Genomic DNA, 15,609 nt, shown 5'->3' with positions numbered 1-15,609 from the left:
TCGAACGAAGGGACGGATTGGCTAACAAAGCAACAGCAGCTGCCCAATGACGGGGCGGTATGCAAAAACGAAAGCGCTTCCTCACTCGACTGTTCCGCCAAAACCCCGAAGGCAGCCAATGAGCAGCTGGATATTCAAATTCGGTTTTTTTAAAAAACAAAACAAAACACTGTTCGGTTTCGGATCATCCCGTACTTTCGAACGTCACCACGGTGTCACGGTTCAACCAATGAGAGCCCAGTATGCAAATCTCTAGTTTTCCTTTCCTTATTTTCCTCCCTCTCGTGCCTCCGAAGACTCAGGTTCCTGTAATTTTCAGCCAATAGCTTTTGCGTCGCTGGGCGGCTTATGCAAATTAAGCCTCCTCACTCCTCCTCCTCCTCCTCCATCTTGGGAAGGGTCGACTCTAGACTGAAAAGGCAAGCCATTAAAAACAGCAACGACCGGTGAGACAGAGAGAGTGTGTGTGTGTGTGGGAGGGGGGAGGAATCAAACCAAGGATGTCCAACCGTCATTACGTTCAGCGTTGGCCTGAGCCGCAATGCATCTTGGGACGGGCTCAGCACCAGTTCGTAGGGAAAGCTGGGGGTGTGGGGGGGGGGAGGAGGAGGAGGGGGGAAACTGGTTTCCGGTGCATCCTGGGAAGGCGCGGTGCATTGTGGGAGGGTTCGGAGTGGAACGTTGCGTTGCTTGAGGGATTCGTAGGCTGCGGCGGGGGGAGGAGGAGGCGGAGGAGGCGAGGTCGAATCTGCGGGTTCCCCCAAATTTGGAGCCTTTGCAGGTGAGTTCGAGACACGCCCACAAATCCACTCCGGGATTCTCTCCCCCTTCCCCCTCCCCCGAAGTGCCTATCCGGGTGAGGGGTGTGTGGAATTGCCGTAAGTCGAGGACTACCTGCTGCTGGACGACCTGTCTGGATTTGGCTGCACTTCCTGAAGGTTTCTGACTAAAACAGTGGTGTTTTTTTTTTTTTACTACCGGCTCTGTGGGCGTGGCTTGGTGGGCGTGGCAGGGGAAGGATACTGCAAAATCCCCATTCCCTCCCCACTCCAGGGGGAAGGATATTGTAAAATCCTCATTCCCACCCCACTCCTGGGGGAAGGATATTGTAAAATCTCCATTCCCACCCCACTCCTGGGGGAAGGACATTGTAAAATCTCCATTCCCACCCCACTCCTGGGGGAAGGATATTGTAAAATCTCCATTCCCACCCCACTCCAGGAGAGGGATACTGCAAAATCCCCATTCCCTCCCCACTCCAGGGGGAAGGATATTGCAAAATCTCCATTCCCACCCCATTCCTAGGGGAAGGATATTGCAAAATCCCCATTCCCTCCCCACTCCAGGAGAGGGATACTGCAAAATTCCATTCCCACCCCACTCCTGGGGGAAGGATATTGCAAAATCCCTATTCCCACGCCACTCCAGGAGAGGGATACTGCAAAATCCCCATTCCCACCCCACTCCAGGGGAAGAATGCTGCAAAATCGCCATTCCCTCCCCATTCCAGGGGGAAGGATATTGCAAAATCTCCATTCCCATCCCACTCCAAGGGAAGGATGCTGCAAAATCCCCACCCCACTCTGGGGCCAACCATAAGTGGCATTTGCTGGTTCTCCGAACTACTCAAAATTTCCGCTATCTGTTCTCCAGAACCTGCTGGATTTCACCCCGGGACTAATGGTTTTTGAACTGCAGCCAAATCCAGGCAGATCGTCCAGCAGCAGGTAGTCCTTGACTTACGGCAGGTTCGTTTAGGGACCGTTAGAAGTTACAGGGGCCCCTGGGTAAAAAAAAAAGGGACTTACTGTAGGGCTGTTTTTTCATACTTAGGACTGTGGCAGCAGGTTATATTATTATTTTTAATTTATTATTCAATTTCTACACTGCCCACCTCTCTATCCAAAGTGGGCGGCTAGCAGTGCAATAAAGGTGGAAGTATAAAAAAAAAACCATTATAAATTTACAGGAATTTAACAGACTAAAAATTAAGTGGGGTGTGTGTGTGTGTATATGATGCCTTCTCATATTAAAATACATGAGAGATGTATAGAGATAATCATTGACTTAAGTCCATTTAACAACAGTTCGAAATTATGACGACACTTGGGACCGTTTTTCACGCTTACGACCACTGCATCGTCCTCATGGTCACGTGATCAAAATTCAAATGCCTGGCAACTGGCTCATATTTATGACCATGTTAACCGTCTTCCTGCATCACAGGATTCCCTTTTGCAACCTTCTGACCAGCAGAGTCAGTGGGAAAGCCCAATTCACTTAACAACCGTGTGGCTAACTGAACAACTGCAGCGATTCACTTTACAGCGGTGGCAAGGAAGGTCGTAAAATGGGGCAAAACTCACTTAACCAATGTCTCGCTTAGCAACAGAAATGTTGGCCTCAGTTGGTGGTCGTAAGTCGGGGACAACCTGTATTAGTTTGGGACCCACTGCAAAAAAAAGGGGGGCTGCCTGAACAGCACTGAAAAAAGTGACTTATGACTTTTTCACATGAGCATTGTAGGATCGCTATGGCCACGTGATCAAAATTCATACACTTGGCAAATGACTCATTTATGACGGTTTGCAGTGTCCCGGGGTCATGTGATCACTCTTTTGCGACCTTTTGACAAGCAAGGTCAATGGGAAAACCAGATTCACCTAACAACCATATTACTACTGTGTTTCCCCAAAAATAAGACCCTGTCTTATATTTTTTTGAATCCTGAAATAAGCGCTTGGCCTTATTGCCATGCCCTCAAAAGTCTGATTGTGCTTATTATCAGGGGAGGTCTTATTTTGGGGAAAACGGTAACTGAACAACTATGGTGAGTCAATTGACAACTCTGGCAAGAAAATGTTGTAAAATGCGGCAAAATAGACTTAATAACTCTCTCACTTAGCAACAGAAATGTTGGGTTCAGTTGCGATGGTACGTCGAGGAGGACCTGTAATATGTTTGCTGTAACAAATGGAAATTGCATTTATATTGCAATTTATATTGTTTTTATTTGTTTCCTAGTACGATTTGATAGCTTATTAGTAACCTTGACTATCACTAAATGTATCTTTTTATTCTCAATGAATGTATTTTATTCTCCTTATGTACACTGAGAGCATATACACCAAAGACAAATTCCTTGTGTGTCCAATCACACTTATAAAGAATTCTATTCTATTAATACATTGCAAGAAAAATGCAGTAATAAAATATACGAATGTTACCGATAAGTATTGCTTTCCTCAGAATGACAAGCAAAAAAACTAGCTGCATCATTAACTACAGCATTCAGTTTTTAAAAACTGGAACATTTGTCCAATTTTAAACCATATTGCAATAAAAAAAACATCTAAGCATAGATAGTGGAGATAAAAATTGATTTCTTTTTTAAATTAAAAGATTTATTAGAGAGCCAATGATTCTGATCAGGCATGGAAATACCGTAAATGCAATGGTAAAATATATTAAATGTGTATTTGCTAATACTAAGGGTGCCCTGCCTGCATGTAAGCCCCTCAGTAATCAAGCACCAAGCTCCACCTGACTGATTCCTTCCTTGGTTTCCAATTCTAGGCAGTACTGTTTCATTCCATCATGATTGTTTTGCCACCCGGGTTAACAGAAGATGAGGAGGCTCTACAGAAGAAATTTGCCAAACTCAAGAAAAAGGTGAGCTTGTTCACCTTGAGGGTGAAATTATTCTTATAAGTACAAGTAGTCTTTGACTTAACAGTGTGTTTAGCAAAGTTGCGACGACATTCAAAAACATGATTTATGACTGTTTTTTCACACGACTGTTGCAGCATTCCTAAGGTCACGTGATCAAAATTTGAGCACTTGGCAACTGACTTGTATTTATGACAGTTGAAGTGTCCAGGGGTCATGTAATCCACCTTTTGCGATTTGCTGACAAACGAAGTCAGTATGGATGCCAGATTCTCTTTTATAACCACTGCAATGATTCATTTAACAACTGCGGCAAGAAAAGTCATAAAATGGAGCAAAGATAACAACTGCCTTGCTTAGCCGCAGAAATGTTGGGCTCAGTTGTGGCTGTAAGTCGAGGACTACCTGTATAGATCAAGGGGTTTTCAGTCAGCCAGATGTTTTAGTACAATAGGAAAGAAAGGGACTAGCAAAAGTTATTTTTGGGAAGGAAGGGATGTTGAACTATGCGTATCTTTTATTAGCTTTTATTTTTTTCTTCTTCCCATCCAGAAAAAGGCCCTCATGGCCTTAAAAAAGCAGCAGGGTTCAACCAGTCAGGCTATCCAGGGAGGAATTAAACGATGTAAGTCGGACTTTTGTGAAAAAAATGGGCTGCTGTGAGGGAGCCGCCTTCCTGCCAATGTTGCCCATCTGGGGACAGCAGTTTTTTCCTTTCTTCCCTGTTTCCAGCCATCTCAGATCAGCCAGTAGTCGACACCGCGACAGCCACAGAACAAGCCAAGATGCTGGTGAAAACGGGGGCCATCAGTGCTATTAAAGTGGAGAACAAAAACTCGGGATTCAAACGCTCTTGGACTCGGAAGGTGAAGCCAAAAGTAAGCTGGGTTAATGCAAGGAGGTGCAAGGAGAAACCCTCTAATGCAGGGATGTCCATCCTGGGGAACTTTTAAGACCTGTGGACTTCAATTATCAGAATTCCCCAGCCAGTATGGATTGGGCCAAAGATGCTTTTTTCAAGAGGGAACTGGACTTTCTGGTTTTTCTTTGAAGACGTTTTGCTTCTCATCCAGGAAGCTTCTTCAGCTCTACTGGATGGAGGGGATGCAAATGGGTGTGGAGCCTTCTTGGAACTGTTGAAAGGACTGTGTTGTAGACTGGAGATAGATGATGCCGTGTCCCTCCCCCTCAGTTGAGAGAGGGCTGTTCAATTTTGACATAGATGGCCTCTTTGACCCCTCTTTCAAACCAGCAGTCCTTTCTGTCCAAAATGTGGACTTTGCTGTCTTCAAAAGAGTGGCCTTTGTCTTTTAAGTGCACCACTCAGGTGACCCTGAGGACACAGATAAACCTCCAGGTCACCTCAACGACTCGTTAAAAGAATGCAAATGACCAGCTGTCTGCAAGGAGCATAAATCCTTCCATCCCCCAGTCAGAGTTGAAGAAGCTGCTCGGATAAGAAGTGAAACGTCTTCAAAGAAAAACAAAGAAAGCCCAATTGCCTCTTGAAAAAAAGCACCTTTGGGATAACCATGACTGAGAATCTCCGTAGACATCTAGTGGGTCGGGGTTGCTTTTACTTGCTTTTTAATGCCTGTTTGTCTTTAGGAGACGAAGAAGGGATCTGCCCCAACTTACCAGCCCTTTCAGCGCAGCGTCTCAGCAGATGACGATTCCCGAGAGGTAACTGAGATACAATTCCCTAATCAGGGTGGAAAATTGGTTAGGTCAGTGCTTGCGGGGTTCTCCTTCAGCGGTTCAAAATATATATGTCCAGTGGTTCAGAATATCCGTTCAGTCACTCATACCTTGGTCTTCTCCTATGTGGATTATTACAATTCGCTCTGCATTGTAAATTTCAAAATTTTGTTTGAAACAACTCAAGGCGGTGCATCTACAGGTATTCCTTGCTTACCAACCATGATTGGGAACTCAGCAACTCTTTTACTAAGCCCTGTGGTCACAGTGAAAAATCACACGACTGCACCAGACTTAGAATGTAATTTCATACTTAATAAGCCTTTTTTTTTTTAATCTTTCATTTTAGGCCCGGCGCCCCCAAAGGAAGTATCTATACGAGAGGTTGGTTTCATTCACGCCATTTATTTATTTTTATTCCTTTATTTATCAATTACATTTATAGGTCTCCTATCTCTCCGGTAAGGTGACTCTTATGGTACTATCAGGATAATTCCGTTGATGCCAGCTTTGGCGAGCAGAATCTTTCTAGTCACACGAGAAATCCAGCTGATAAAGGCTGCATTAACTAAAGTATTTTTGTGTTGAGGGACAACCATTGCTGTTTAGTGTAACTTTCTCACTTTGGTGGTTTTAGCTGGTACTAAACAGGTCAACAGGTTCCTTGGTGTGAAAAAATTGTGCACCTAAAATTAAGGAATTGGGAGCCTGATTCTGAAAACTAGAATTGGTTATTTTTCCACACATCGATTTGTACTAATTGTGGAAGTGGAGAATTCTTTTGTTGTCACTCTTTGTTAATAACCAAAGATTCAGATGTCATGCAGACCATGCAGGGCTCAACAGATCTGGATACTTGCTGAGCTTTAATTCAGATGTGCAAAGTACCATTATGTGCGTAAGTGAAAAACTGCCCTATAATTATTGTTATTTTACAAGTGACTGGCCTTTAAAACAGTGAACTCCAACCTGTCTGGGTCGATGGACCATTGGAGGCGGAGGCAGCAGCAGTGGGAGAGGAGAGGGGATGGTTGTGCATGCGTGCCGCTTTCACAAATGCAGCTGTGTGCACACACTCACCCACCACTTCTCTGGCCCGGTTCCAAATGGTCTAAGGCCCGGCACCAGGCCATGGACTGGGGGTTCAGGACCCCTGCTTTAAAAAAAGAACCTCAATAGAGTCTTACGAGACTGTGAGGGGTATCGTGTTTATTATGGGAATAGGGTTATCCCGAGGAATGGAAAGAAATCAGATGGAGGTCAAATGCAAAGAGTGAGAATGACATTGCTAAAAGTACTCATTTGCAAAACATTTGGGGAATGATAATGTAGATATTAAAAAATGAAAACTTTTAAAAGTTTGCAAGCGAATGGGAGGATAGAAAAGGCAAGTGATACAATACTCAAAGGCTGAAAGCAAAACACGAAGGCAAATCTGTCAGTCTTGATTGTTCTTTGCTTACAAGGCCAAGTGTTAGGTTTCATGCCAGTTATTTCCTCCTGTGCCCTGTAGTTCTGATTTGGGGAAGTAGGTGCCTAATGTCCTCTCGTAACTACCTGCTTCTCTAGATTCCGCCACTTCTGCTGAATCAATTCTTTTCCTTCCATGCTCTCTCCTAGCTTTGTGAGCTCCAGTGATAGCCTGCGAGATCCAGAGAAAGAGCCAGAAGAAGGCAGAGATCCAGACAAAGAATCCGATCAGAGTGAAAGTCTGCATGGATTTGAGAGGGACAGTGACCGGGATCGTAGCCGGGACAGGAGTAGAGACCGGGACAGAGACCGAGACCGAGACCGGGACAGAGACCGAGATAGAGACCGGGACAGAGACCGAGATCGAGGACGTGAGCGAGAACGGGACAGAGAAGGCTACCGCCGTAAGAAATACTTGGTTCTTCTGGAGGGCAGTGTTAACGGGCTGAGTTACTTCAAAGCAATTTCTTTTTATTATTTCTCCGCTATAGACAGAAATCTTGCCAGACTAAAGCAAACTACTTGCATCATTAAAGATATACAGGTAGTCCTCGACGTACGATCACAATTGAGCTCAAAATTTCTGTTGTTAACTGAGACAGCTGTTAAGTGAGTTTTGCCCCATTTTACAACCTTCCTTTTGCCGTGGTTGTTAAGTGAATTGCCATAGTCGTTAAGTTAGTAACCCGGTTGTTAAACGAATCTGGCTTCCCCATTGATGTCGCTTGTCTGAAGGTTGCAAAAGGTGACCATGTAACCTCGGGACACTGCAACCGTTATAAATACGAACCGGTTACTGTACAAGACCATTTCAGGTGGCAGAATACACCCTAGAAATCGGGTTTGGCTTTTTTGCGAGAATATATGGAAATCACTTTTTTTTTTTTTAAGGTACTTGCATATAAAGAATAAGTTGACCCTAAAACTTTTAACCAAAACAAATGCATAATTCAAGGATAAGCCCATTATGATATTTAAAGCATACAAGAATTTTCAAGAGTCAGCTTATCTGTGAGTGGCATGTTTTTCACAATATTTTGGTAAAAAATTGAAGGGTCGGCTTATCCGCAGATGGGTTTACACACAACTATCTACAAAATATCGATTCTGCAGGAGAAAAGAGAAGAAGACTTTCTGTTGTGATCCAGGCCCACGTAGTTAATATCAAATGCAAAACAATTCCAAAAACAAACAGATTTTATTAAACAGCTGAGAATTAACTCATTCTCAGCTTAATTCCAAATTAAATGAAAGCAAAGTTCTCAAAACACCTTCAGTTTATCTCTGACCTTGGGATAATTAAGCAAACTGCCAAAGGCTTTTCTTGGCAACAGTTCAGGAACAGAAGACGCTGACAAGAAAGAAATACAGCCAAACACAAAGCAAATCTCTCAACGGTTGTTTTCTGGCAAAGAGGCCAAGAGCCGTTGCTGGTCTTTTAAGCCTTATGGGAGGGGCCAATCATCTCTTGGCCCTACTCCCGAGTCGTCCTCTTTGCTTTAGCTGCTCCTATCTTCTGGCAGCTCTTCTCATACATGCACTAGGAACAGGCTTCTCTTGTTCCTCTGCCTCTCTACTGTCAGCCTCTGGAGGCTCCAGAGTCCGCACATCACTTTCCGATGGCCCTGGCCCCATCTCTGCCTCCGACACAGACCCTCATCTGGGCCTTCCCCAGCCTCCAGGACTGGCCCAGGTACTTCCTCAGCCTCATCGCTGTCTGACTCCACTGCCAGCTCCGCAAGCTGCTGGCGGACCACAACACTTTTTGTGTGGTTTGCAGGACAGGCAGAACCTAAATAACACACTTTTTCTCAACCACTTCTTTTTTTTTTATCCAGGATCGGATTCTTATCCCGAGGGACGTCTCCCTCGCAAAGGGAACACGTTGTACGTGTATGGGGCAAATATGAATGAGGCCATGTTGACCACGGCTTTCTCGGCCTTTGGGAAGATCATTGACCTCTCTGTCGACAGTGTCCGCAAGTGAGTGCTGGGAGGAACCTGGACAGGATCTCTGAAGAAAGTGCGAATGATGCCCTCAGTAGAAATGTGCATGCAAATGAAGAATCCTGCCAAACAATTCACCCAACGGGCTGTTGGTTTGAGCTCTGAGCTCGGCAATTTGGTTACAAACGTTTCATCACCATTCGAGGAGACATCGTCAGTACGCTTTTGAGTTGTGCTTATCTGTCAGAGCACTGGCCTTTAAATACCTTTGTATGTGATGCAGATTAGTGTGGACGTTGTTTGTTCGGCTACTTCTGAGTCATGGTCTGACTTCAGACTGTTTGATTGGCTGGTTGTTGTTACTGAGGCATGGTCTTTGGTTTTTAAGTACTGTCTATGTGATGTAAATTAGTGCTGTTTGTTCGGATATTACTGAGTCATGGTCTGGTTTCGGTCACATAGACGGTACTTAAAACGAAAGTGTCAACGTTGCAAGTAATGCACCCATTGAAAGCAGAACTCCGAGGCAGGTAGATTCCTCAAAGAACAATTTATTGCAGGGCTGTCAAACTCGCGGGCCGCATGCATCACATGCTAGCCACACCCATGCCTGATTTAGCGAAGGGGGGGAAAGTCGCGATACATCATGTGATGATGCTGTGACGATGCGAGTTTGACACCCCTGATTTATTGGATACATCATATTGGCACAACTGGTGAAAACCGACTCTGAAAGTTCCCACAGTTTTCACCTAACTAAAAAGTGAAAGTTCCCCTCCCCACCCCCAGTTATCAGTCACATTGTCCAATCGAGGTGCCGGCCAGTTGCTCGGTTACTCTACTACTCCTCTTCCCCGCCACCTGTTGAAATGTCCTTGGTTCCCACAGGAAAACTTTTTGTTATGACTACAAAGCCCCAGCTAACTATTTTCTCTCCTCCCTGTCTTATGGGAATCCTGAAGCCATAAAAATGGCCTCAGACGGGTTTGCTTCAGGGTTGACACAAAGACAGTAACAACTCAGTAACAACAGCCAGCCCATCAAACTGTCCAAAGTCAGACCATGACTCAGAAGTAGCTGAACAAACAACATCCACACTAATTTGCATCGCATAAAAAGATGTTTTAAAGGCCAGTGCTCTTGACAGATGAGCACAATTCAAAAACGCACTGACGATGCCTCCTCGAATGGTGATGAAACGTTTGCAACCAAATTGCCAAGCTCGGAACTCAAACCCACAGCCCAACTACTAACCCGAGCTCTTTATATTCAAATACATTTCAGTACACCCATCACTCCTTAATTAAATATAGGTAGTCCTCAACTTACGACTGCATCTGAACACCCATATTTCCATCGCTAAGCGAGACAGCTGTTAAAACTAGTTTTGCCCCATGTTACGACCTTTCGTGCCAGTGTTGTTAAATGAATCACTGCCGTTGTTAAGTTAGTAACCTGGTTGTTTTAAGTGAATCAGGCTTCCTTGTTGGCTTTGCTCGTCGGAAGGTTGCAAAAGTTGATCACATGATCAGCAATACATGCCACTTGCCAAGCATGCCAAATTTCGATCACATGACTGGGGGGATTCTACAATAGTTGTAAGCGTGAAAAACTTACTAAACAAATGGCTGTAAATTGGGGGCTACCTGTAAACAGCAACAGTCTTCAAGATGGCTACCTCGTTTCTGTTACCTCAGAATATCCAATGACGATACATTTATCCAAAGGTTTATCCCTTCATGCTAGATTGTCTATTAAATCTCAACTCTTAAATTTGAGGAACATGGCTAAGTCATGGCTTACTGAAGTTTCATTTTACTGAATAAGTTTACAGATTTGTTTCTCAGAATTGGGTAGATATGAAGAAAGATCAGTATCCAAAATAGACAAATCTTTTTTTTTTAGCATCACTTCGCCAGTCATAGGAAGAGGATAGCGTCATTTTTTTTAAAAAAAATAATCTTGAAGGGAATTGATATTTCTCTTCATTCCCCTCCCTTCCCCTTCCTGCCCCACCAATATGTTGGCTGGAAAATTTTGGGAGTTGAAGCCCACACATCTTAAAAGTTGTGGCTGAAAAACACTGCTATGTGAAATGACGCAAGTAATAGGTATTAATTTCAGATTAAATATTTAGTACACAAAATGTTAATTATTATTTTTTAAATGGAAGATGTGGGAATGTGGGAACACATGTGCCTTAATCTTATTTTACGTGCTGAAAAATGTGAACTCCCAGATCAAAATGTCAGGAGGGTATAATGTACTGGTGACCTAAGTCAGTGGCTGTTGCTGGAAGCAACCACAACGGCATCCAAAAATTCCTTTCCTTCTTCCTTTCCTTTCCTTCTTCTTTTTCCATTAAGGTCAGAGGAACAGATGTGTAACTTTGACTCACGTTGACCCTGGTTCCTCGGTAAATGGTGCCTTGTGCCACTGAGCACTTAGCCACATGGGACTTTTCCCACCCCCACCCCACCTCTCTAACTGCTCTTCATTTTTTCCTCACGCTCAGCTGTGCTTTTGTGACCTATGACAAGATTGAATCAGCAGATCAAGCTGTTGCTCAGGTATCGGAGAAGGGGTTTTCTTATGGGTAGCGGAATTAAAATGAGAGCCGGTATGGTCTAATAATGGTTAAGGTACCAGGCTAGAAAGCAGGGGATCATGAGTTCAAGTCCCGCCTTAGCCTTGAAAGCCAGCCGGGTAACTTGGACTGGTCACTGTCCCTCAGCCCACCTCACCCTCACAAAAGGTGGTGGTTGTGAGGAAAATAGGAGGCGGATATGTTGGATATGTGTTATTTGTGTTATTTGTAAAAATAATAAGGAAGGAAGAGGGAGGGAGGGAGGGAGAGGGAGGAAGATGAGGAAGGAAGACAGAGGGAGAGGAAGGGAGGGAGGGAGGGATGGAAGAAAGATGAGGGAGAGAGGGAGGAAGGAAGATGAGGGAAGGAGGAAGCAAGGAAGGAAGATGAGGGAGGGAGGAAGCAAGGAAGGAAGATGAGGGAGGGAGGGAGGGAGGGAGGAAGAGGGAGGGAGAGGGAGTGAAAGTGAGTGAGTGAGTGAGTGAATGAATGAATGAATGAATGAATGATAGAGGTCTATGCTGGGAATGGCTGAGAAGACTTCCACCCAGGTGTCTCCAATCCTCTTTTAGTTTTTAATCTTTATTTAATTTCTCTTAACTTTAATGGGTTTTTGTCTTGATTTAATCTCCTTTCATTTTAATGGTTTTGTATTATCTTTTTATGGCTTTGTAAACTGGCTAGAGTCACTTCAACAGTGAGATGGACGCTATATACATTTAATAAATAAATCAGGAGGAACAGTCCTGGAGCACCCATTTCCCTCCATCATTTTCTGCTCTTCAATTGTCTGTTCGAATAGCCCTATTATAGCTGCAATCGGCCCCTCCCTATTTCCTCCCCCCCTTCTCTTGCATCATGATAGGATGATGGGTCTTGGCTTGGTTAAGTCTTATTGGCCTGTACCAGAGACAGAGAAGTCTCTTGTTTTCTCAAAGTTGGTCTGAGTTGATTGGGTGTCTTGTCTCCTCCCAGCTCAACGATACAGTGGTGGAAGACGTGAAGCTGATGGTCAGCATCGCTCGCAAGCAGCCCATGCTGGATGTGGCCGTCGGCAAATCCGTGTGGGGAACTTTGGGTGAGGAGATGGATGTAGACAGAAGCATGGGAGTACGGCCAACAAGTTTCCCAGGCCATTTTTACTTTTATGTTAAAAGCAGCCCAAATAATCCCAAAGGTGCTTTTTTCAGGAGGCAACTGGACTTTCTTGGTTTTTCTTTGAAGACGTTTCACTTCCCATCCAAGAAGCTTCTTCAGCTCTGACGGGATAGTGGAGAATGGAAGGATTTATATTCCTTGCAGACAGCTGGTCGTTTGCATCCTTTTAGAAGGTCCTTGAAGCACTTGGAGGTTTATCTGTGTCCTCAGGGTCACCTGAAGTAGTGCTCCTGGTTTCTGTAGACTGCAATTTTTCCCCTCTGGAAATCCATTCCTACTCCCATACCATTCAAAGGGTGTTCATCCCAAATTGTATAGCTAAAAGTCTGTAGAGATTCTCAGTCGTCGAGGTCATGGTTGTCCCAAAAGTGCTTTTTCCGGAGGCAATTGGACTTTCTTGTTTTTTCTTTGAAGACCCTCTAAAAGGATGCGAATGAGCAGCTGTCTGCAAGGAATATAAACCCTTCCATTCCCCACCATCCTGTCAGAGCTGAAGAAACTTCTTGGTTGAGAAGCGAAACATCTTCAAAAGCAAAAACCAGGAAGTCCAGTTGCCTCCTGAAAAAAGCACCTTTGGGACAACCATGGCCTGGATGACTGAGAATCTCTACAGACTTTCAGCCCAAATAATCTTTTCTGCTCGTGCACCCAAGTGCCATTTTACATTGTGCCTGCTTGTGCTTGAAAATCTTAAAATGGGAACGGACTAAATAAAGAGGCCTAGGTTCTCTAGCATCACTAGGATTTGGCATCAGAGGTTCCCAAGATCAAGTCCCTCCCAAAATGTTTCTGCACCCCAAATTGCGGGGTGGGGGAGAGGGAGGAAGGCCTTATGCCACAGGCTTCGCATGGTTTCTCTTTTTGGGAGGCAAAGCCAGAAGTGGGATAAGCCAAAAGCTATTTATCTTTCGCTAGGATCGCTGATGTGTTCTCATTTCCTTTTTTTCAGCTGTGATAAACACCATCAATGGTTCTCATCGAGACAAGCGAGCCCAGGTTATCTACAAAGAGGACAACTTCTGAAGCGTAGGAAGACCCGTTTCTCCCCTGTCCTCTCTGCCTTTTCATTTAAAAGATTCAAATAAATGTTGGCTTTTAAAAAAAAAAAAAAAGTTTTGAACCGTGCTAATTCCAGTTTTAGGAGTGAGGCTTTGGAAAGCACTGTGTCCTTTTCGGTGTCTTTAATACAAGCTTGAATCTCAAGGCTTTCCCCAACTTGGATATTGGGGGGGGGGGGTGTTTTAAAAGAAAATATAGATGAAATGTAAATACTGAAGATTTTTCTAAATGTGGTTTAGTCACAGAAAATGAAGTGATTGTTTTCCTCAGATGTTTTGCAATGGAAAGAAAGGAAGGTTGAGGCAACCAGGCTGGAAAAAACATTTAATTTGATAACAAAAAGCAATTTATTAGCTTCAGAATTAGCCAAGTATCAAGCAGAGTTAATAATGGGGATAATATGATGAGCGTCTACATAGAAAAAGACCAGCTTGTTTTGAATCCTATGATTTAAGTATATATGAGTCACAAGAGGACTGCAAGATGAGAAAGTAAAACTCCTGTATGAAAACTAATCTCCCAACCAAATAAATGGGGAAAGTGGATGTAAAAAAAGAGGACGCAGATAGTCCTCAACTTACAACCGTTCGTTTAGTGACCGTTCGAAGTTAACAACAGGAAAACGGGGGGAGTGACTTATGACCATTTTTCACACTTTTATAACAATGGCGGCATCCCCATGGTCCCTTGATCGAAATTTGGATGCTTGACAAGTGGTCCGTGTTTATGACGGTGACAGCATCTTGGGGCGGTGGGGGTGTCACGCGATCCCTTTTTGCGACCTTCAGACAAGCGCAAAGGCAACGCGGAAGCCAGATTCACTTAACAAGCGCGCTACTAACTTAACCACGGTGGCGATTCACTTAAACGCTGTGTCAAGAAAGGTCCTAAAGTGGGGCAAAACTCTCTTAGTAGTGGAAATTTTGGGCTCGATTACGGTTGTAAGTCGAGGACTGCTTGTAATAGATTCTGTCAGAATGTTGAAAAATCCTAAGAGGACGTAGGTGGAGAAAAGTTAAAATACGGATGCAGTTTTTGCTTGTGGGAGAGTTAAGTGACATCATCTGGGCCTGACAATTGGAAAAATCCTGTTATTTTTGATATAAAGGCAAGGAGGATTAGCATAAAAGGGCAGAGGGAATGGCTCTGAAGCACAGGCAGAAATGTCTCTACCAATGTAACAGATAGGAGGGCCTTGAGGTCAGGCCAAGGAAATAATGTGAGAATACAGCTAAGCCAAGCCCCTCTCAATTTCTTACGAAGGTAAAAGTGACGGGCAAGGGAAGTACATTCAGACTTGCAAGATTTTTGTTTGTTTAGATGTTTCAATAAACAATTCTTATCCTACACAGCATCGGTTTCTTAGTTTGGTTTACTTTGTTGGGCTGACAGTTGCTGAGAACTCTTATGACCGTTACAAATATTTATTTTAGTTTGTTGATAGATAAAAGGGCACTGGTAAAGCAAATACATGAGTTACGGGAAATTTCTCCAAACCCAGAAGAGACCATGAGTTGAAAGTCCACCTTAGCCATGAAAGCGAGCTGGGTGACCTTGGGCCAGTTGCGCTCTCTCTCTCTCTCTCAGCCCAGCCCACCCAACAGGTGGAAAATAGGAAGAAGATGCATTAAATATGTTTGCTGCCTTGAGTTATTTGTAAAAAGGTGGGAGATGGATGGATGGATAGATAATGATGGATGGCTAGAGAGAACAAGGGATGGATGGATAGGATGGATGGGTAGGTAGATAATGATGGATGGGTAGATGATAGACAGACAGACAGACAGACAGACAGACAGACAGACAGACAGACAGACATAGATAAATGATGGGTAGATAGGTAGGTTCCTAGAGGATGTCAATCCTGACAGCTCTTTGGAAGGCCAGATCCTGAAGATCAAACTCAAATACTTTGGCTACCTAATGAGAAGGAAGAACTCACTGGAGAAGAGCCTAATGCTGGGAAAGATTGAGGGCAAAAGAAGAAGGGGATGGCAGAGAATGAGGTGGCTGGATGGAGT

The 15,609-nt window shown here is 44.0% G+C and overlaps 1 protein-coding gene across 3 annotated transcripts; it reads left to right on the top strand.

Annotated features, from left to right (window-relative positions):
• Positions 1-330: 330 nt before the first annotated feature.
• On the top strand, positions 331-14,940 carry NELFE (negative elongation factor complex member E). Of its 3 annotated transcripts, none has more exons than XM_070936634.1 (11): positions 331-419; positions 3,577-3,672; positions 4,222-4,294; positions 4,402-4,547; positions 5,278-5,352; positions 5,717-5,751; positions 6,988-7,241; positions 8,676-8,820; positions 11,300-11,354; positions 12,347-12,449; positions 13,479-14,940. In XM_070936634.1, the coding sequence occupies exons 2-11, from the start codon at positions 3,598-3,600 to the stop codon at positions 13,550-13,552; spliced, it is 1,035 nt and encodes a 344-aa protein (XP_070792735.1). In that variant the 5' UTR covers positions 331-419; positions 3,577-3,597; the 3' UTR covers positions 13,553-14,940. The 3 variants fall into 3 exon arrangements, with proteins under 3 accessions (XP_070792735.1, XP_070792733.1, XP_070792734.1); XM_070936632.1 differs by having other exon boundaries at positions 345-446; XM_070936633.1 differs by lacking the exon at positions 331-419 and adding an exon at positions 674-781.
• Positions 14,941-15,609: the final 669 nt, after the last annotated feature.

Source organism: Pituophis catenifer, unplaced genomic scaffold (genome assembly GCF_029215685.1).
Source record: "Pituophis catenifer annectens isolate HBS135680 unplaced genomic scaffold, rPitCat1.0.hap2 SCAF_2, whole genome shotgun sequence".
Taxonomy (NCBI): Eukaryota; Metazoa; Chordata; class Lepidosauria; order Squamata; family Colubridae; genus Pituophis; species Pituophis catenifer.
This window is presented reverse-complemented; position numbering and strand designations above follow the sequence as displayed.

Excerpts from the sequence above, each read along its gene's own strand:
- NELFE (XM_070936634.1), top strand. The coding sequence starts at position 3,598 with ATGATTGTTTTGCCACCCGGGTTAACAGAAGATGAGGAGGCTCTACAG. Across the intron at positions 5,353-5,716 it reads CAGATGACGATTCCCGAGAG|GCCCGGCGCCCCCAAAGGAA; the intron begins GTAACTGAGATA and ends CTTTCATTTTAG. Across the intron at positions 12,450-13,478 it reads ATCCGTGTGGGGAACTTTGG|CTGTGATAAACACCATCAAT; the intron begins GTGAGGAGATGG and ends CCTTTTTTTCAG.